The sequence below is a fragment of the Oncorhynchus clarkii genome, chromosome 9 (assembly GCF_045791955.1).
Source record: "Oncorhynchus clarkii lewisi isolate Uvic-CL-2024 chromosome 9, UVic_Ocla_1.0, whole genome shotgun sequence".
Lineage (NCBI taxonomy): Eukaryota > Metazoa > Chordata > Actinopteri > Salmoniformes > Salmonidae > Oncorhynchus > Oncorhynchus clarkii.
This window is the reverse complement of record NC_092155.1, coordinates 24,719,129-24,742,486: the sequence shown is the minus strand read 5'-3', so window position 1 is coordinate 24,742,486 and position 23,358 is coordinate 24,719,129. Positions and strand designations below refer to the sequence as shown.

The window sequence follows — 23,358 nt, the reverse complement described above, 5'->3', positions numbered from 1 at the left end:
CCCTGCACCGATCCCTGATGGTCTGTCACAGCCTGCCGCTTGCACTGTGGGAAGTCAGAATCCTCCTGCGTCTCACTACCAGTATACTTTATATTCTCTTAGAGGAATTTCTATTCTCATTTGCAAAGGAAAGTAGCTATGCTCATTGTTTTACTCTTCAGGTCTGTACAACAAATTGCATTAAGACTCAGACTCATTAGATATGGCTTGACTTTATTATCAAATTCCTTTGTATCAGACGTGACATTCCAAAATCTTAAGCAGAGGTGCCAACCTTTCCTAGAGAGCTATTGGGTGTGGAGGCTTTTGCTCCAGCCCTGCTCTAACACATCAGCGAATCAATGTCCTGCAGTTGAACTAAATGTGTTAGAGCATGACTGGTGCAAAAGTCTGCACACCCAATAGCTCTCCAGAAGGAGGCTTGACTATCCATGATTTAGAAGAATAAAAAACATATCTAGCCTCAAAAATATAATTATTAAAGACAATCTTATTTCACAGATTGATTGACATCTAGGGTTACTTTTGCTCGTCTCTCTATGACAGGATTACCTGGGAGGCTCTCTCTCTCTCTCTCTCTCTCTCTCTCTCTCTCTCTGTCTCTGTGTGTGTATATGTGTATATATATATATACATACATACATACACAGTGGGGCAAAAAAGTATTTAGTCAGCCACCAATTGTGCAAGTTCTCCCACATTGTAGGATTTTTAATGAATTTATTTGCAAATTATGGTGGAAAATAATATTTGGTCACCTACAAACAAGCAAGATTTCTGGCTCTCACAGACCTGTAAATTCTTATTTAAGAGGCTCCTCTGTCCTCCACTCGTTACCTGTATTAATGGCACCTGTTTGAACTTGTTATCAGTATAAAAGACACCTGTCCACAACCTCAAACAGTCACACTCCAAACTCCACTATAGCCAAGACCAAAGAGCTGTCAAAGGACACCAGAAACAAAATTGTAGACCTGCACCAGGCTGGGAAGACTGAATCTGCAATAGGTAAGCAGCTTGGTTTGAAGAAATCAACTGTGGGAGCAATTATTAGGAAATGGAAGGACATACAAGACCACTGATAATCTCCCTCGATCTGGGGCTCCACGCAAGATCTCACCCCGTGGGGTCAAAATGATCACAAGACCGGTGAGCAAAAATCCCAGAACCACACGGGGGGACCTAGTGAATGACCTGCAGAGAGCTGGGACCAAAGTAACAAAGCCTACCATCAGTAACACACTACGCTGCCAGGGACTCAAATCCTGCAGTGCCAGACGTGTCCCCCTGCTTAAGCCAGTACATGTCCAGGCCCGTCTGAAGTTTGCTAGAGAGCATTTGGATGATCCAGAAGAAAATTGGGAGAATGTCTCATGGTCAGATGAAACCAAAATATAACTTTTTGGTAAAAACTCAACTTGTCGTGTTTGGAGGACAAAGAATGCTGAGTTGCATCCAAAGAACACCATACCTACTGTGAAGCATGGGGGTGGAAACATCATGCTTTGGGGCTGTTTTTCTGCAAAGGGACCAGGACGACTGATCCGTGTAAAGGAAAGAATGAATGGGGCCATGTATCGTGAGATTTTGAGTGAAAACCTCCTTGGGCCAAAATACCAGCAACAGTGTGTGAAAACCTTGTGAAGACTTACAGAAAACGTTTGACCTCCGTCATTGCCAACGAAGGGTATATAACAAAGTATTGAGAAACTTCTGTTATTGACCAAATACTTATTTTCCACCATAATTTGCAAATAAATTTATTAAAAATCCTACAATGTGATTTTCTGCATTTTTTTTCCTCATTTTGTCTGTCATAGTTGAAGTGTACCTATGATGAAAATTACAGGCCTCATATTTTTAAGTGGGAGAACTTGCACAATTGGTGGCTGACAATACTTTTTTGCCCCACTGTGTGTGTGTGTGTGTGTGTGTGTGTGTGTGTGTGTGTGTGTACACACACACACACACACACAGTGGGGAGAACAAGTATTTGATACACTGCCGATTTTGCAGGTTTTCCTACTTACAAAGCATGTAGAGGTCTATAATTTTTATCATAGGTACACTTCAACTATGAGAGACGGAATCCAGAAAATCAAGTATGATTTTTAAGTAATTAATTAATTTGCATTTTATTGCATGACATAAGTATTTGATCACCTACCAACCAATAAGAATTCTGTCTCTCACACACCTGTTAGTTTTTCTTTAAGAAGCCCTCCTGTTCTCCACTCATTACCTGTATTAACTGCACCTGTTTGAACTCGTTACCTGTATAAAAGACACCTGTCCACACACTCAATCAAACAGACTCCAACCTCTCCACAATGGCCAAGACCAGAGAGCTGTGTAAGGACATCAGGGATAAAATTGTAAACCTGCACAAGGCTGGGATGAGCTACAGGACAATAGGCAAGCAGCTTGGTGAGAAGGCAACAACTGTTGGCGCAATTATTAGAAAATGGAAGAAGTTCAAGATGACGGTCAATCACCCTCTGTCTGGGGCTCCATGCAAGATCTCACCTCATGGGGCATCAATGATCATGAGGAAGGTGAGGGATCAGCCCAGAACTACACGGCAGGACCTGGTCAATGACCTGAAGAGAGCTGGGACCACAGTCTCAAAGAAAACCATTAGTAACGCACTACGCCGTCATGGATTAAAATCTTGCAGCGCACGCAAGGTCCCCCTGCTCAAGCCAGTGCATGTCCAGGCCCGTCTGAAGTTTGCCAATGACCCTCTGGATGATCCAGAGGAGGAATGGGTGAAGGTCATGTGGTCTGATGAGACAAAAATAGGGCTTTTTGGTCTGAACTCCACTTGCCGTGTTTGGAGGAAGAAGAAGGATGAGTACAACCCCAAGAATACCATCTCAACCGTGAAGCATGGAGATGGAAACATCAGTCTTTGGGGATGCTTTTCTGCAAAGGGGACAGGACGACTGCACCGTATTGAGGGGAGGATGGATGGGGCCATGTATCGCGAGATCTTGGCCAACAACCTCCTCTCAGTAAGAGCATTGAAGATGGGTAGTGGCTATGTCTTTCAGCATGACAACGAACCAAAACACACAGCCAGGGCAACTAAGGAGTGGCTCCGTAAGAAGCATCTCAAGGTCCTGGAGTGGCCTAGCCAGTCTCCAGACCTGAACTACAGGAAACGTATGATCTCTGTAATCGCAAACAAAGGTTTCTGTACCAAATATTAAGTTATGGTTTTCTGATGTATCAAATACTTATGTCATGCAATAAAATGCAAATGAATTACTTAAAAATCATACAATGTGATTTTCTGGATTTTTGTTTTAGATTCAGTCTCTCACAGTTGAAGTGTACCTATGATGATAAATTACAGACCTCTACATGCTTTGTAAGTAGGAAAACCTGCAAAATCTGCAGGGTTTCAAATACTTGTTCTCCCCATATATATATAAGATTGTGAAATGTCAGAATAATAGTAGAGAGTGATTTGTTTCAGCTTTCTTTTATCACATTCCCAGTGGGTCATAAGTTTACATACACTCAACTAGTATTTGGTAACATTGCCTTTAAATAGTTTTACTTGGGAGCTGGTGTAACTGAGTCAGTATTGTAGGCCTCCTTGCTCGCACACACTTTTTCTGTTCTGCCCACAATTTTCAATAGGGTTGAGGTCAGGGCTTTGTGATGGCCACTCCAGTACCTTGACTTTGTGGCCCTTAGGCCATTTTGCCACCTCTGGAAGTATGCTTGGGGTCATTGTCCACTTCGAAGACCCATTTGCAACCAAGCTTTAACTTCCTGACTGATGTCTTGATGTTGCTTCAATATATCCACATAATTTTCCGTCTTCATGATGATCTATTCTGTGAAGTGCACCAGTCCCTCCTGCAGCAAAGCACCCCCACAACATGATGCTGCCACCCCCGTGCTTCATGTTTTGGGATGGTGTTCTTCGGCTTGCAAGCTTTCCCATTATTCCTCCAAACATAACGATGGTCATTATGGCCAAACAGTTTCTCCAAAAGTACCATCTTTGTCGCCATGTGCAGTTGCAAACCGTAGTCTGTCTTTTTTTATGGGGGTTTTGGAGCAGTGGCTTCTTCCTTGCTGAGCGGCCTTTCAGGTTATGTCGATATAGGACTCGTTTTGACTGTGGATGTAGATACTTTTGTACCTGTTTTCTCCAGCATCTTCACAGGGTCCATTGCTGTTGTCGGATTGATTTGCACTTTTCGCACCAAAGTATGTTCATCTCTAGGAGACAGAACACGTATCCTTCCTGAGCGGTGTGACGGCTGCGTGGTCCCATGGTGTTTATACTTGCATACTATTGTTTGTACAGATGAATGTGGTACCTTCAGGCATTTGGAAATTGCTCCCAAGGATGACCCATACTTGTGGAGGTCTACAATTTGTTTTCTGAAGTCTTGGCTGATTTATTTAGATTTTCCCATGATTTGAAGTTAGGCCTTGAAATACATCCACAGGTACCCCTCCTCAAATGATGTCAATTAGCCTATCAGAAGCTTCTAAAGCCATGACATAATTTTCTGTGATTTTCCAAGCTGTTTAAAGGCACAGTCAACGTCATGCATGTAAATTTCTGACCCACTGGAATTGTGATACAGTGAATTATAAGTTAAATAATCTGTCTGTAAACAGTTGTTGGAAAAATTACTTGTGTCATGCACAAAGTAGATGTCCTAACCGACTTGCCAAAACTATAGTTTGTTAACAAGAAATTTGTGGAATGGTTGAAAAACTAGTTTTAATGACTCCAACCTAACGACTTAAACTGTGTGTGCGTATGCATATATATATATATATATGCTATTTTTGGTTGTTAAGTAGTTGTCACAGAGCAGGGCGCTGCCAGGCTAGCTTGCTGTTGCCCCTTGTGAGTGGGTCTCTCTGCCACGGCAGGTAGAATTAGGTCATGGTCACCACTGTGCAGCCCCTGCCAAAACTAATCTCAGCCCCACATCTCTGACAGAGACATCCCCGACCCATACCCCACCCTTATGTTAGTATGAATTTCTTTAGAATAGTAATGTAGTTTTGTTTATAATAGTATTTGTTAACACTGTGTGTGTGCGCACAGCTGTGCCTTTATTATATGTGCCTCTCAGTGAGTGTGTGAGATCCAGTGTGGTGATTTTGGCAGCACTGCGATCTAATCACATTCTCACAGGGAGTGGTGGTGAGATGCTTTGCTCCAAATGCTTCAGCCAAGCCACCTGCCCCCCTCTCCTCCTACCCTGGGCGGACACACACACACACACACACACACACACACACACACACACACTACCCTGGACAGACAGACGCAGTGGCCCAGCCGGGTCACCACGGGGCCTGCTGGCTCTAATAGGTGTGATTTGAGGAGGCAGGAGGCAGCTGGATGTGGGGGGAATTGACACCCCATCATCGCCAAGGGAACTAGGGGGATAGGGGAGGGGGTGGGACACTTGGAGTCAGCGGTTTCCACGCCAACCACTCAGCGGGGTTAATTACTTTACCAGCCAGGTGCCCTGGCCACTGATGGCCAATGGCTGTGTCTATGTCCTGCGCTTCATTCAGTTCTCTCTTCTTTACGCTACCTGACTTCTGTCAGCAATCCCTGAGAGAGGGAACCAATCAGAGTGCACCGAGCGAGCCCACCAGGTTGTCACCTGGTGATGTGAAAAGTGTAACTTTCTGCTCGGTGGATGACGGGTCTGTCATTATCTCTCATGGGGAGGTGGAAAAACAATGTGAAATGTCTTGTCAGATCTTTTTTCCTGCTTGTTTGTCACCCACGCATGGATGAGCCATATGCCTCGTTCCCACCCTTGTGCGAGCAACTGGTTATTGAACAATGTTGTGATTATTACATTGCGTCTATTCATTCGGATCCCTATACGTCAGTGCAATGGCTTCGATGATACTGTCCTTGATTAAAGAAGCAAATAAAGCAGCCGCCCGTTAGGATTAACATTAGCATCAATCACCCAAACCCAACATCAACCTCCACGAATGTCCTAGATATACTGTAGAGTTACGTCTCTCCACTCTTATTTATTACATTCAATTACATGTGTCGTGCTTCCTCACAAGGGCAAAGTCCCAGGGAAACAACACGCGGAACCGCTCGGGTTGTTGCTTTTTATGGCCTTATTTATATTAAATTTGATTTGTTTATGCACAGGGAATTGAGTTGGAGAATCCGTGGGCAGTTATGCAAATTATTTTTGTAAATCACCCAAGTTGAGTGGCTAATCGCGTCGTGTCGAGTGGCGCCTCGCTCGACTTTAGACAATTCCATCCACGTCGCTCTTCTACATTTGTTGACGGGTTCTTTATCCATTGTGACCTACCTTGCAGTTTCCGCTTATTCTTTAAGGAAACAAGCGACCGCGGCACCTAAATTACTCCAAGGGCCCCAGTGAGGCCGGCATCAGATGACGTTATGGATGGAGGGAGAGTTGTGGTGGGCCAATAAGCAGAGGCCGCGCCGGGGGGTCAGCACACTGTCAAGGTGTAGTCCTACAGTGTGATCTCTATTAAGATAAGAGGGTGGGCTGGAGCTATAAGAGGAGACATGAACCACTGATCTAGCCCATGCAGTAAGGGGACAGACCAGCCTATCTTGTCCTGCATGACTATTCTGTTAGTGCTGTTGTGCCTGATGAGCTAAATCAAGCGCAACTATGATATTTTGAATACATATTCTACCCAGGTCTGGATAGGAATGAGTTTGACTGATATGTTTGGAGCTTCTACAGGATAGTCAATTGACATGTTGTGTTATTGAGTATCCTTCAACCCCCCCTACTCAATCTTTGGCATAACTATTGAAAATGTGTGTTGTGCCTGTCTGTGTGCCCTCTCCTTGCTGAGAGAAGCCCCATCATGCACATTGGCACATTGTTGTCAGGGCGTTTCAATGCCCACCCTGCCTAGAGTTGGCTGCTCCAGTGCATCGCCTCAGGGCATCACTACCTGCAGGGCCCCCATTACTCCAGTGTGTGACAACCATCTTTAGAAACTGCCAGCTTTGTCATCTAGAACTCCCACACACTCCCTCTTGATCATTGCAACACTGTCTCACTCAGGCAAAATGAGCCATCCAACAACCTGGTTAGTCACTCGCTTTGTTATGGCTGGTGTTTTAAAATGAGATCGGGATGACTAGAGCTAAATGTTGAAGGGGGAAAAAACACATTTATTTTTCAAGTGTGAGTAATGGTTGAGCTATTTCTGTCAAATGAAATGACACACCTGCATGAGCAAAGTCACGCATTAAGCCTTTAAAAGCAGGTTAGGGCGTCACATTGAGCTAACACATCATTCCAGACCACACAGTTGCCAAGAGAGATGTATACAGTGGATGTCGGAGAGTTAGCGTTAGCTCACACAGTGCTGATGAGTCAACCAGCTTTAGCTCGCTTAATGTAATGTGACAACAAGCAGACATATCCACATCAATTTGTGTGTCTACAGTTAGAATGATTGAAGTTGGGACACCGGCATATTAAACCTTTTCTGTCTATATCTGAAAGGATAAGGGGTGAAAATACTAATATACAATTTTGATATTTATGTGGTTTCCCCATCTAAGGTGCTCATCAGCACTGACCTTTAACATTCCAAATGTGGCTAACTTTGTGATTAAACCATGGCTATTGCTGTCACTTTATGAAATAATGCTGCAATTCATGCATGGGCATAGGGTGACTTATTTTGCACACCTTAATAAAGGAATACTGTGACATTTTGGAAATTAAGCCCTTTTGTTTCTACTGGAAGTCTTCAGGAACAACTAGCATGCTAGCTGTTCCTGTAGACTTCCAGGTATTGCGCTAACACTAGTTAGTAATGGCTCCAGAAACTGCCTTCCACTTCCTTCAAACTGCAAGCAGAGACATAACAAGGGTATCCATGAGTTCATCGACTTGGTAAAAAGGCTTAATTTCCTAAATGTCACACTATCCCTTGAAAGTGCTTTAACTTGCCCCATGTACAAAAAAAAAAAGGTTTTATTTTAAGGTGAGTAGGGCAGCTGTTTAACTGTGTGATTTGTAGTTTCCCAAAGCTGTCTGTCTCCTACAGTGGTCCTGTAAAATGTGATAGTGTTCTTGTTATTTAATTGTATATTGCGCAGATATTTTGTTTCTTTTGAGTGTATGAATGCATTCAGATTCTAAATAGACATACCAGGACTAGACATTAACAAAATACAATATGTTTACATGAAAGGGGCAATCTGCAGTTGCTTCATCCATTTTTGGACTTCTGAATTAATGAAATAAACCTATTGATTCTTGAAGAATATAACTTATAAATGCTTCATGAGCTTAGTTCAAATGTCGTACCCACCAGAACCCAGAATATAAGCTTGCTTCACTCCAATGTTTGTAAATGTAAACAAACACTATATAGCCTCAATATGGTTAAGACTATAATTTTGATTTCATGGATGGTCAGTCCTTGCATCCTTAGCCCTGCCTATAAATTTGAGAGTGGCTACATTTCTCCAGCCCTATCCCTCAACTTTTTACCGGAACGGGTGAGGTCGTGTTGTTTCAACTGCTGAGTGACGCTTTAAATAAATGTTTATTTCATGAATGTACACTGAACAAAAATAGTGTATAAACACACCATGTAAAGTGTTGGTCCCATGTTTCATGAGCTGAAATAAAAGATCACAGAAATGTTCCATACGCACAAAAAGCTTAATTCTCTCAAATTTTGTGCACAAATGTGTTTACATCCTGTTCGTGAGTATTTCATATTTGCCATGATAACCCATCCACCTGACAGGTGTGGCATATCAAGAAGCTGATTAAATAGCATGACCATTACACAGATGAACCTTGTGCTGGGGACAATAAAAGGCCACTCTAAAATGTGCAGTTTTGTCACACAACACAATGCCACAGAAGTCTCAAGTTGAGGGAGGGTTAATTTGGCTTGCTGACTGCAGGAATGTCCACCAGAGCTTTTGCCAGATAATTGAATGTTAATTTCTCTACCATAAGCTGCCACCAACGTTGTTTTAGATAATTTAGCAGTACGTCCAACCGGCCTTACAACCCCAGACCATGTGTCTGGTCTTGTGTGGGTGAGCAGTTTGCTGATGTCAATGTTGTGAACAGAGTGCCCCGTGGTGTGGGGTTATGGTATGGACAGGTATAAGCTACTGACAATGGCAATTTAAATACCATCAGGCTGACCTCTGTCATCAGGTGAACAGTGTTTCCGACCCATTGTACTCCACCTTTGCCTCCCGAGCCCATTGGGGAGTTGCAGCGATGAGACAAGATGGAGATCCTCTGAGGCTGTGGAGGGATCCAAATTTTGGATTTAAAATAACATGAATCATCTGCATAAAATGACACTTTTTGTTTTTAAGCCCTGGATTTATAGCCCCTTGATATTATTGTTGGATCTGATTTTAATAGCTAACATTTTGATGTCCATAATAAATAGATATGCCGATAATGGACAACCTTGTTTTACTCCTCTTGACAGTTTAATACTTTCTAATAGCCATTATTTACTATTTTACACCTAGAGTTACTATACATAACTTTAACCCATTGTATAAGAGATTCCCCAAAATGTAAATATTCCAGGCATTTATATATACAGTGGTCAGCCACATTTAGTCAGCCACCAATTGTGCAAGTTCTCCCACTTAAAAAGATGAGAGGCCTGTAATTTTCATCATAGGTACACTTCAACTATGACAGACAAAATTAGAAAAATGAGAAAATCACATTGTAGGATTTTTAATGAATTTATTTGCAAATTATGATGGAAAATAAGTATTTGATCAATAACAAAAGTTTATCTCAATACTTTGTTATATACCCTTTGTTGCCAATGACAGAGGTTAAACGTTTTCTGTAAGTCTTCACAAGGCTTTCACACACTGTTGCTGGTATTTTGGCCCATTCTTCCATGCAGATCTCCTCTAGAGCAGTGATGTTCTGGGGCTGTTGCTGGGCAACACGGACTTTCAACTCCCTCCAAAGATTTTCTATGGGGTTGAGATCTGGAGACTGGCTAGGCCACTCCAGGACCTTGAAATGCTTCTTACGAAGCCACTTCTTCATTGCCCGGGCGGTGTGTTTGGGATCATTGTCATGCTGAAAGACCCAGCCACGTTTCATCTTCAATTCCCTTCCTGATGGAAGGAGGTTTTCACTCAAAATCTCACGATACATGGCCCCATTCATTCTTTCCTTTACACGGATCAGTCGTCCTGGTCCCTTTGCAGAAAAACAGCCCCAAAGCATGATGTTTCCACCCCCATGCTTCACAGTAGGTATGGTGTTCTTTGGATGCAACTCAGCATTGTTTGTCCTCCAAACACGACGAGTTGAGTTTTTACCAAAAAGTTCTGGGATTTCTTCAAACCAAGCTGCTTACCTATTGCAGATTCAGTCTTCCCAGCCTGGTGCAGGTCTACAATTTTGTTTCTGGTGTCCTTTGACAGCTCTTTGGTCTTGGCCATAGTGGAGTTTGGAGTGTGACTGTTTGAGATTGTGGACAGGTGTCTTTTATACTGATAACAAGTTCAAATGGGTGCCATTAATACAGGTAACGAGTGGAGGACAGAGGAGCCTCTAAAAGAAGAAGTTACAGGTCTGAGAGCCAGAAATCTTGCTTGTTTGTAGGTGACCAAATACTTATTTTCCACCATAATTAAATCCTACAGTGTGATTTTCTGGATTTGTTGTCCTAATTTTGTCTGTCATAGTTGAAGTGTACCTATGATGAAAATGACAGGCCTCTCTCATCTTTTTAAGTGGGAGAACTTGCACAATTGGTGGTTGACTAAATACTTTTTTGCCCCACTGTAAATTCCAGTTGTACTTTATCACAAGCCTTTTCAAAGTCCGCTATGAGTACCAGGTCTGGTTTCCCATATTTTTCATAGTGTTCTGTTGTTTGGAGTACTTGTCTTACATTGGAGATAATATATCATCCATGTAAAAAACCTGTCTGATTTAGGATGAATAATATCCGACATACCTTTTTAATTCTATGCAACACTTCTCATTGACCCCAACACTACTCACCTTAGATTGTACTTCTTTATTAAAAATTGATCTCTAATGAAGTATATTATTTATCTTTAGTCTCTCCTAATGGTATATACAGTGTATTCAGACCCCTTAGCTGCTTCCACATTTTGTTACGCCTTATTCCAAAATGGATGAAGTTGTTTTTTTCTGTCATCAATCTACACGCAATACCCCATAACAAAAATTGATTTATAGAAATGTTTGCACATTGATTATGAGACTCGAAATTGAGCTCATCCTATTTCCATTTATCAACCTTGAGATGTTTCTACAACTTTATTGGATTCCACCTGTGGTAAATTCAATTGATTGGACATGATTTGGAAAGATACACACCTGTCTATATAAGGTCCCAGAGTTTACAGGGCATGTCAGAGCAAAAACTAAGCCATGAGGTTGAAGGAATTGTCTGTAGAGCTTCGAGACAGGATTGTGTCAAGGCACAGATCTTGGGAAGTGTAGAAAAAAATAGAGTGGCCAGATGGAAGCAACTCCTCAGTGAAAGGCACATGACAACCCGCTTGGAGTCAGGATCGAGGGAAACATAAACGGAGCAAAGTATAGAGCGATCCTTGATGAAAACCTGTGCCAGGGCACTCAGGACCTCAGACTGGGCCTAAGGTTCACATTCCAACAGGACAATGGCCCTAATTACACAGCCAAGACAACGCAGGAGTGGCTTCGGGGCAAGTCCCTAAATGTCCTTGAGTAGCACAGACGGAGCCCGGACTAGAACCCGATCAAACATCTCTGGAGAGACCTTAAATTAGCTGTGCAGCGACACTTCCCATTCAACCTGACAGCGCTTGAGAGAATCTGCAGAGAAGAATGGCAGAAACTCTCCAAATACAGGTGTGCCAAGCTTGTAGCGTCATACTCAAGAAGACTCGATGCTGTAATCACTGACAAAGGTGCTTCAACAAAGTACTGAGTAAAGGGTGTGAATACTTACTCTACCGTTCAAAAGTTTGGGGTCACCTAGAAATGTCCTTGTTTTTTAAAAGAAAGCAAATTTTTTCTCCATTAAAATAACATCAAATTGATCAGAAATACAGTGTAGACATTGTTAATGTTGTAAATGACTATTGTAGCTGGAAACTGCTTTTTTAATGGAATATCTACAGACCTATATCCATCCTGCCCTGCCTATCTAAATCGACCTGGCCAAGACTTTCAACTCTGTCAATCACCGTATTCTTATCGGCAGACTCAATAGCCTTGGTTTTTCTGACGACTGCCTCGCCTGGTTCACCAACTACTTTGCAGACAGAGTTCAGTGTGTCAAATCGGGGGGCATGTTGTCCGGACCTCTGGCAGTCTCTATGGGGGTACCACAGGGTTCAATTCTCGGGCCGAACCTTTTCTCTGTATATATCAATGATGTCGCTCTTGCTGCGAGCGATTCCCTGATCCACCTCTATGCAGACGACACCATTCTGTATACTTCTGGCCCTTCCTTGGACACTGTGCTAACTAACCTTCAAACGAGCTTAAATGCCATACAACACTTCTTCCATGGCCTCCAACTGCTTTTAAACGCTAGTAAAACCAAATGCATGCTTGTCAACCGTTCGCTGCCCTCACCCGCCCGCCCGACTAGCATCACCACCCTGGACGGTTCCGACCTAGAATATGTGGACAATTATAAATACCTAGGTGTCTGGCTAGACTGTAAACTCTCCTTCCAGACTCATATTAAACATCTCCAATCCAAAATCAAATCTAGAATCGGCTTTCTATTTCGCAACAAAGCCTCCTTCACTCACGCGGCCAAACTTACCCTAGTAAAATGAACTATCCTACCGATCCTCGACTTCTGCGATGTCATCTACAAAATAGCTTCCAACACTCTACTCAGCAAGCTGGAAGCAGTCTATCACAGTGCCATCCGTTTTGTTACCAAATCACCTTATACCACCCACCACTGGGTTGCTGGCCCTCGCTACATATTCGTCGCCAGACCCACTGGCTCCAGGTCATCTATAAGTCTATGCTAGGTAAAGCTCCGCCTTATCTCAGTTCACTGGTCACGATAACAACACCCACCCGTAGCACACGTTCCAGCAGGTATATCTCACTGATCATCCCCAAAGCCAACACCCCATTTGGCCGCCTTTCCTTCCAGTTCTCTGCTGCCAGTGACTGGAACAAATTGCAAAAATCTCTGAAGTTGGAGACTTTTATTTCCCTCACCAACTTTAAACATCAACTATCTGAGCAGCTAACCGATCACTGCAGCTGTACATAGTCCATCTGTAAATAGCCCACCCAATCTACCTACCTCATCCCCATACTGTTTTTATATTATTTACTTTTCTGCTCTTTTGCACACCAGTATCTCTACTTGCACATCATCATCTGCTCATTTATCACTCCAGTGTTAATCTGCTAAATTGTAATTATTCGCTCCTATGGCCTATTTATTGCTTACCTCCTCATGCCTTTTGCACACACTGTATATAGACTTTATTTTCTCTACTGTGTCATTGACTTGTTTATTGTTTACTCCATGTGTAACTCTGTGTTGTTGTCTGTGTCACACTGCTTTGCTTTATCTTGGCCAGGTCGCAGTTGCAAATGAAAACTTGTTCTCAACTAGCCTACCTGGTTAAATAAAGGTGAAATAAAAAATACATAAATTGGCATACAGAGGCCCATTGTCAGCAACCATCACTCCTGTGTTCCAATGGCACGATGTGTTAGCTAATCCAAGTTTATCATTTTAAAAGGCTGATTGATCATTAGAAAACCCTTTTGCAGTTCTGTTAGCACAGCTGAAAACTGTTGTTCTGATTAAAGAAGCAACAAAACTGGCCTTCTTTAGACTGGTTGTGTATCTGGAGCATCTGCATTTGTGGGTTCGATTACAGGCTCAAAATAGCCAGAAACAATGAACTTTCTTGTGAAACTCGTCAGTCTATTCTTGTTCTGATAAATGAAGGCTATTCCATGTGAGAAATTGCTAATAAGCTGAAGATCTCGTAGAACGCTGTGTACTACTCCCTTCACAGAACAGCGCAAACTAGCTCAAACCAGAATAGAGTGGGAGGCCCCGGTGCACAACTGAGCAAGAGGACAAGTACATTAGAGTGTCTAGTTTGAGAAACAGACGCCTCACAAGTCCTCAACTGGCAGTTTCATTAAATAGTACCTGCATAACACCAGTCTCAATGTCAACAGCGAAGACGCGACTCCGGGATATTGGCCTTCTAAGCAGAGTTGCAAAGAAAAGGCCATATCTCAGACTGGCCAATAAAAATAAAAGATTAAGATGGGCAAAAGAACACAGACACTGGACAGAGTAAGATTGGAAAAAATTGTTATGGACAGATTAATCTCAGTTTGAAGTGTTCGGATTAGTGAGATGCAGATAAGATGCTGGAGGCAATGTGATGGTCTGGGGGTGCTTTGGTGGTGGTAAAGTGGGAGATTTGTACAGGGTAAAAGGGATCTTGAAGAAAGAAGGCTGTCACTCCATTTTGCAACGCCGTGCCATACCCTGTGGATGGCTCTTAATTGTAGCCAATTTCCTCCTACAACAGGACAATGACCCAAAGCACAGCTTCAAACTATGCAATAACTATTTAGGGAAGAAGCAGTCAGTTGGTATTCTGTCTATAATGGGTGGCCATAATAGTCACCGGATCTCAACCCTATTGAGCTGTTGTGGGAGCAGTTTGACCATAAGAAGTGCCCATCAAGCCAATCTAACTTGTGGGAAGTGCTTCAGGAAGCATGGGGTGAAATCTCTTCAGATTATCTCAACAAATTGACAACTAGAATGCCAAAGGTCTGCAAGGCTGTAATTGCTGCAAATGGAGGATTCTTTGACGAAAGCAACATTTGAAGGACACTTATTTCAATTAAAAATCGTTATTTATTACCTTGTCAACGTCTTGACTATATTTCCTATTGATTTTGCGACTCATTTCATTTCATGGAACAAAAGAACATTTTGAAGTGACCCCAAACTTTTGAACGGTAGTGTATATAATTTTTTCTAAATGAGAAAATATTAGATCAACTTACTTCAGAATCGTTTTGTTAGTGACTTGCATTTTTTTATATGAGCGCTATAGCATTTTCAGCTGAGCAAGACTAGCGGCAGGGAAAGTGGTTTCTGTGAGAATAAAGGGGGCAGTTACCCGGGGGGGCTAGTTACCCTGTTCAATGTGCACATGGCATTTACCTCCTCTACTTGACTTGTTATTGATTCTATTCTGCAAGGTCAAAGTAAAGAAATGTGGGTGAATGACTGAACAGCTGTGGTGCAAACTATGAACAAGTTGTAGATCTTGAAAATCTGAAATAACTATTTTAAACAATACCTGTTTACTGTCACTTGGCAATAATAATTATTCATAGCTTATACAGTTACTTGATGTTTCAAGTGCAGCTTTGCAATTCATTCATCTTGATGTTATTGAGAGGTTGTTTCCATTCAGATTGCATGCTATTGTCCCTTTTCACATTGAAATAACAGGGCTATTCTTTCCTGTGTCGGTGTTGGTCCTCTGTCTGTCAGCAGCTCTGCTTGGCAGACCTATTTCACACACAATTGGACTTTTATTTAATTGCCTGTGAAAGAAAGGGAGAAAAAGACCTGATATTTTAAAGTAGCCTTGGATAAAGAGCATCAGTAAAGCTTTGTTATAACGTTGACTTCTCCTTCCCTATCACCATCAATCCCTGGTTACAAGCAATGAGCCATTTGTCATTACAAAGCTTGTTAGGAATGTCCAGGCTGTGTAATTACCTGTGTCAACGGCAATGATTGTCTCCGGTGTCAGCTGATTCGTCACTACATAATCTTATAGGTTGAAACATTTAAGAAATATCTTGGAAGGTGTATACATTGAAAATGTTTGTCAAATGTTCTTGAAAGATTGACATGGCTTGAAAAAACTCATTTACATCCAGAATGTGCATAATGCTGTCTTGCAATAACAAACAATTTGACAGCCCTCTTCAAGTACATATTTTTCGTATAATGTTATTTATAAAATGTTTGGCTTTGGGATGAATTCTACAACTGAGTTTCACCATCGGATTCGGTCAATGTTGGTATTGCACATGGACTCTCTTTTTTTTATGTATTAGGGGGAGGCTGAGTTTGGTGCAAGCCACAACATCCCCCAGACAGCTAACAACTGACTCCACGTCCACGGCAGCAGCTGTCCTTTACAATTCCCCGTGGCGCAAATATTTAAGTCGCAATATTTTGCTAATATAAAAACGTTATTTAATGTATCTGGCTCGACGAAACTCACGCTAAATTGCTGTTTTTCTGTCATTTACGCAGAGATATTAATGATGAGGTAAGTGCTTCCGGTCGCCATACTTGTGGTGCTTAACAATAGCAGCAGCACAGATAGAACAAGGACCGATTTCTAAATATATTTGGCAGAAGTGTGCAGAAATGGTATGGCATCGACCTACGTTTGTTCCTTATTGTGGATAGCTATTTATGTGTAAAACAAAAAATGTCGAAACGACATCGTTTGGGTTTGGGAGATTGTTATTCATCGAGTGAAAAGATAGTCTTCTGATGGGTGTGTATAGGGAATAATAGGGAGAGGATCCTTTGTTTTCGTGTTTGATGGGCACTGCAGTGCAGGAGTTTTTTTGGGGGCTACAGCTAACGTCGCTCACATGCTATCTAGCTAGATAAAATGTAAATGGCGAATGGACAAAACGTCCAGGGACGTGCATGCGGCGGAAAAGTATTCTAGCCTAGTTACGTTAGTTAGCTAGTATTTTAAATAAACACGCAGTATAAGCTAACATAGCTAGGAAGCTCCTAAACCAGGCTAACGTTACAGAACAGTGCAAAATATGCATCATACATGCACGTGGGTAGCCTCCTGCGCGTGGCCATAAGGTAGGTAGGTAACTTAGGTATGTAGTTAGCATCCAGTCAGTAGTATTGCTAATGCTAACTAGACCGCTATCATGGCAAGTTAATAATGTTACCTAGTTATATTAGCTAACTATATATTATTTGTGTTTTTAAACATAAGTGGCTAGGTGACATGCTTTAGTTTTGTTTTGGTTGAAACTACCCGAAAAGCCGTCTCTGTCCATTGGGTATGCCAGCAGCATACATACCACCCTGCATCCCACTGCTGGCTTACTTCTGAAGCTAAGCAGGGTTGGTCCCTGGATGGGAGACTAGATGCTGCTGGAAGTGGTGTTGGAGACCCAGTAGGAGGCACCCTTTCCCTGGTCTAAAAAATATCCCAATGCCCCAGGGCAGTGATTGGGGACGTTAAACGGGTGTCTTGATTATTTTTGGCCACTAAAGATCCCATGGCACTTATTGTAAGAGTAGGGGTGTTAACCCCGGTGTCCTGGCTAAATGCCCAACTTGGCCTTCATAGCATCATGGCCACCTAATCACCCCCAGTTTACAATTGGCTCATTCATCCCCCTCCTCTCCCCTGTAACTATTCCCAAGGTCATTGCTGTAAATGAGAATGTGTTCTCAGTCAATTTACCTGGTAAAATATGGGTTAAAGAAACAATGCACTGTTAACTAGCTAAGTCACAGACTATAATAATCTATAATCATTTATATAATCCCTAGCTATATAAAATTTCTCATTTTGTATATCATCTGATGATTCAGTTGTCAGAGGACATCAACGTGGTGCTGAAACACATGGCCAACTTTGTCAGAACAAGATTCATTCAGTAAGTCCTTCGCTATAATTGGGTACTGAAATGTCAACATTCTAGGCCCATAAGAACATGACACGAGTTCTGAAGGGTCAACTGGTGTGTGTATGTATGTACCCAAGCCGACATGATGTCCTAGGAAATAGTGTAGTTGCTCATGACACAGGCTACATTGCTAAGACCAGTTTTTGCTTTTTGCCAATTCTTCAAATGGAGTCTTCAACATTGGTCTCATCAAAGAGATGAAATCAATACTTTGGTTCTTGGGTGCAGACATGCATTGTAGCATAATAAAGATCTCGCCCCGCTACATTGCCACAACCCGTTTTAGCCTTTTGCCAGTTCATCAAATGGAGTCTTCAACATTGGTCTCATCAAAGAAGGAAATTCAATACTTTGGTTCTGGGGTGCAGACATGTGTTGTAGCATAATTAAAAGGAAATAAAGATATCACCCATTTGTAAAAGGAAAGTGTTCCCCTTTTGACTTGATATTTTAGCCTATTAATTTCTTTATTAATGTGACCTTTGCATGCAACACTTGATTACATCCTTCTGCAGCGTGAAAGGGAAATGCGCAGTAACCTTTTCATGTTATTTGAGGAAAAGGACATGACATAGCCGAGCCGCGGCACATTGTAGAATCTGAGCCGTCCTATTTCTGTGTTGGTTGTTGGGTTCATTCCATTTTGGAATGGTGATGGGAAAAGAGAAGGGAATGGGGCCTGGCCGATATATATAAAATAAAAAAAAGAAGCTTTGTCTCGTCTGTCACACTACTCACATTCATGCCTCGACCACAGGCGAGACCGCGTCAGGGACCGCGACGAGCGGTCGAAGGACAGGGACAGAGACCGGGATGCCAAGCCCTCTGTCATGGCCCTGAACCCGGCTGTTGGCAGCGCAGGCCTCTCCCACAAGCAGACGGCCATGCAGCAGCAAATCAACCCGTTCACCAACCTGCCCCACACACCGCGTTACTACGAGATCCTGAAGAAGAGGCTACAGCTGCCAGTGTGGGAGTACAAGGAGCGCTTCAACGACATCCTGGGACGCCACCAGAGTTTCGTGCTCGTCGGAGAGACGGGCTCCGGCAAGACCACGCAGGTAAGCAGGACAAGGGGTAGAGGCTTTACATTCATGTGGTGAGACGGAATGTATCTATTAAATGCTCTCCAAGCAATATATCATTGTATTCACGAACAAACAGTAACACAGCCGAGAAAAGCCAACTGATAACTCAATACTCTTTCCTATGAGATGCCTTGATGCCCTCACACACTTTCCCATTATTTTCAAATGAATCCTGCTGCTGTGACTCATCTCCTTTCCCCCCATCTTGATTTGTTGAAATGTTAAATGCAGAGTGTGTGTTTCCCTTCCCCGTAGCAAAGAGGTTGCTTGCCACTGACGGGCACTCATCCGAGCACAAGGCTAATCCAGCAGAAGAAACAGTTTCTAACTTTAGGCTGCTCTTAGCAGGTCCCCTCGTCTTTTGAACAGTGAGCAGGGGGATCCCCACCGGGAGTGCCTATCAGCAGAAAGCTGGCAGACTGTCTAATACAAGCTATCATCTCAACTTCTCTGGAGCTCGCAGTTGATTATCAGAGAGTGGAAGTGATCGGGGATGGTGGCATGGGGTTTACAGACAGTAACTGGTCGTTTTATTCTTTGCTCTCCAAAACATCCATGCTATCATTCATTTTTTTGACTTAAAGTTATCTTCAGTGCAATTTTGTAAAGCGCTTTTGATTGGTATTGGTTTGGTTGCTGATTTGTGGAAGGTCAAGGGATTCTAAAAGTGAGTGTGGTTGAGTAACTTCTTCCTCTCGCTATCTCCCCCTCTCTCTCCTCAGATCCCCCAGTGGTGTGTGGACATGGTTAAGGGGTTGGGCGGACCTAAGAAGGCAGTGGCCTGTACCCAGCCCAGGAGGGTGGCAGCCATGAGTGTGGCCCAGAGGGTGGCCGACGAGATGGACGTCATGCTGGGCCAGGAGGTTGGTTACTCCATTCGATTCGAGGACTGCAGCTCGGCCAAGACCTTCCTCAAGTAAGTGCCAGTCTCTACTGAAGTTGAACTGCCAAAGATACTGTTTTATTTCACTGGGGTTCAGTGGGGTGCTTCGAAGGATATGTTTTCCATTGAAAAATGTATTGCTATCTGAACATTTGGCATGTTCAGATAGTACCTCCCTATTTTTTTGCTGTTAGAAAAAAAAGTTAGATTTCAAATATTCTTTACAAGAGAGAACTGGCTAATTTGGCAGTACACAGTTAGCAGTTAAATTGTTCGACGAAAATGTCCACTTTAAAGACTTACCCGTTGTGTTTCCTCCCTCGGTGCAGGTACATGACAGACGGTATGTTGCTGCGGGAGGCCATGAACGACCCTCTGCTGGAGCGCTACGGCGTCGTCATCCTGGACGAGGCCCACGAGAGAACACTTGCCACAGACATCCTCATGGGCGTCCTCAAAGAGGTGGTCCGACAGAGGTCAGACCTCAAGGTACACGTCAAATCCTCATACCCCTGGGTGCAATGTACTGAACCTTGCAGGTAGAGATGTCCTGAACAGAGCTGACCTTATTTGTACTTGACTCTACTTGTCAGAGGAGCATGTCAGTTCTATGGTGTGTTTCTATCTAAATGTTTCCTAACTTTGTGCACCTCTTGAAAGTGACCTGATCCGTGCCAGGTGAATGCAACCCTGGCCTTGCCAAGTTTCCACTCGCCAGTCTACATTCCACAGCATCTCATAGAGTCATGCCACAGAGTTTCTAAATCCAAAGGTGGGAAAAAAACGTTTTTATGGTTTAAGAAGTCAGTGAGAGAAGTGAAAAATTCTTCCTTATTTGTTCATTTTCTCGAGTTCTAAAGGCACAAGCCAGTGTCTCAAGTAGCTGAACCTGTCGTTACTAAAACCTTGTGAAAGTGACAAACTGACACGTTTTCATTTTAATCAAAAACAACTTTATATCGGAAGAGTGCGTTTGATTTCATGGCCGCAGTTCGACACAACCATCAGACCTATGACGTGTTTCTTCGCATGAGCTTAGCTAACTAACGTCACCATGACATCGTCTACAAGTGATCAGGGATTTCTATTGGAGAAGCAGTTTCTGTTGTGTTCTTTACTGCTTCTCAAAGCCCTGTACCGTCTGATCCTCATGACCTCTCCTCAGCTCACTCTCCTAAACTCAAATCCTACCTCTGACCTAGTCCTCTATCCTTCATGAGAGCCTGCCTCTCTGTGTGCACACACCTGGTTGTGTACACACACACTCAATTATTACCCCCCCCCCCCTAAAAAGCCTCAGTGTGGCAGTCTCTCCACGGGCTGACTGCTATGTGTCTATTGAGGAAAAGACAAACGTCAGCCATTCAGCTCAGAAATGCACGGCGAGTCTCCTCTGCGGCAGCACTGAGATTGCTGCCCGGGTCAGCCCATTTAAGAGAATCAGACAGGGATGGGTGGGGTGGGAGTTCAGTTTTTATAGGCCGAATGTGCCGGACACAATTCTCATAAAACAGATGGGTAATGACTAGTTGTTGTCAGGGACGGCATCAAAGGTTACACACGTGTTCAGGGACTTTTAAATAAGGTCTAGGTTAGTGGCAATGATCATACCGGCCCTGCTCATGTCCCTCTTCCCAGTCTCCCTCCTCTCCCAAATTTGAAGTGTAATTTGCCTTGATTAAGAGGAATTATAATGTCTTGTTATGCGTAAAGCGAAGTAGCGCATAGACCGTGGACCGAAATATTTGAGAGTGAAAATGGGAGAGCAGAGAGGCGCGCCGCCCACCATCAGAATTTTAATGTGCTTAATGGGCCCTAGGGGAGAACATGGTGTGCCCGCGAGACTTATCCGAGCAGTGAGCGTTGTGATCCTCATGGGTCAGGGGCTCTGTCCTCCTGTGATATGTCCACCATTTTGTTTCCTCACTTGGCCAGGGTCCAATCTACACTCTCTTTCTGGCTCACGCCCGCTTCCTATTCTCCTGCATAGAGGGTATCTATTATGTTTCCTATTTCTTTTTTTTTTAGCGCATTTTGCCTTGTCATTATGGGGTATTTGTGTGTAGATTGATGATCATTATTGTTTATTTAGTCCAGGGGTCTGAATACTTTCCCAATGTATTGTATGTTCTACGTCCTAGGCCTTATCCATTTCATCAGTCACATGTGTTACTATCACTCTTAACTACCCTGAGGTGAGACTACACCAGACCCTACCATTCGTCAACTTCTAAATACTCCTACCTTAACCTTTATCTACCTACGCTATACTATCGCCGCTGTCCCCTGGTTATATGTAAGCTCCTCTCTTCACAGTATTGCTCCTGCTAAAAGCTGCTGTTTCGGGTTGCCCTTAGACACTGATCTAAGATAACACTAATCAGAATCTGAACCATTAGGCCAAACTATAATCTAGAACTCTGATCAGTGTCTAGGGGCAACGAAATCCTATAGCATCATATAACCCCATCGGCAGCCATTTTCTCTTCCCATTCCACCTCTCAACACCCTGTCCTTTGTCTCATCAGGTCATCGTCATGAGCGCCACGCTGGATGCCGGCAAGTTCCAGGTGTACTTTGACAGCTGTCCGCTGCTGACCATCCCTGGACGCACGCACCCGGTAGAGATCTTCTACACGCCGGAACCTGAGAGGGACTACCTGGAGGCAGCCATCCGCACCGTTATCCAGATCCACATGTGTGAAGAGGAGGAGGGCGACTGTCTGCTCTTCCTCACTGGACAAGAGGTAGGTCCTTTTCTGCCACCATTCCAGCTTTTCGCATGCGCACAACTGAGATGATCAATGCTTAGATCAAGAGAGGTATTGAATGCATGTGGCCTTTCCTGTTTGGAACATTACCCTGGTAAGAGGGAAAAAAAGACAATGTCCCAGATTTTGCCTGCCCCATGAATCCTTGAAATTTCACTCCTAAAAATGTTGTATACTAATGTGTAATGGAGGGCGAGGTTTATGCCCATAATGATGAATTTGGTCACAGCTGGGCGGGTGCACGCCTGCCTGCCTTCCCCCAGAAACATCTGTCTGCCTCCCAGTTCACGAGTGGGAGAGGCAGCCTGTCTCAGGGCTCAGCAGTGCCACACTATTATTCTCACCATTCTCTCCCTACGTAATGTAACAGTTCGTGTAGCTTATGGTTGTGACATGGGAACTAATTAAGTGAGGTTTGTATGATTGCAACCCTAGACTGAGTTTAAAGGGATACTTGGACATTTTGGCAAGGAAACCCTTTATCTACTTCCTCAGAGTCAGATTAACTTGTGGATACCAATTGTATGTCTGGGCTCCCAAGTGGTGCAGCGGTCAAAGGCATTGCATCTCCGTGCAAGAGGCGTCACTACAGTCCCTGGTTCGAATCCAGGGTGAATCATATCCGGCCGTGATTGGGAGTCCCATAGGGAGGCGCCCAATTGGCCCAGCGTCGTCCGGGTTTGGCCGGGGGAAAGGCACTCATTGTAAATAATAATTTGTTCTAAACTGACTTGCCTAGTTAAATGAAAAAAGATGTCTCTGTGTCCAGTTTAAACGACGTTAGAGGTAGTTTTGCGAGCCAAGGCTAACTAGCAATAGCACAATGACTGGAA

General features: G+C 43.3%; 1 protein-coding gene across 1 annotated transcript in view; it reads left to right on the top strand.

Moving 5' to 3' along the window:
- Positions 1–16,155: 16,155 nt before the first annotated feature.
- The window catches only part of LOC139416106 (ATP-dependent RNA helicase DHX15-like), a 34,568-nt gene continuing 27,365 nt past the window's right edge, over positions 16,156–23,358 (top strand). The window contains exons 1-5 of the mRNA XM_071164398.1: positions 16,156–16,378; positions 18,541–18,844; positions 19,594–19,787; positions 20,084–20,243; positions 22,283–22,501. Of these exons, the coding sequence (XP_071020499.1) occupies positions 16,371–16,378; positions 18,541–18,844; positions 19,594–19,787; positions 20,084–20,243; positions 22,283–22,501 (885 nt within the window). The 5' untranslated portion in view covers positions 16,156–16,370. The remainder of the gene's footprint in view (positions 16,379–18,540; positions 18,845–19,593; positions 19,788–20,083; positions 20,244–22,282; positions 22,502–23,358) is intronic.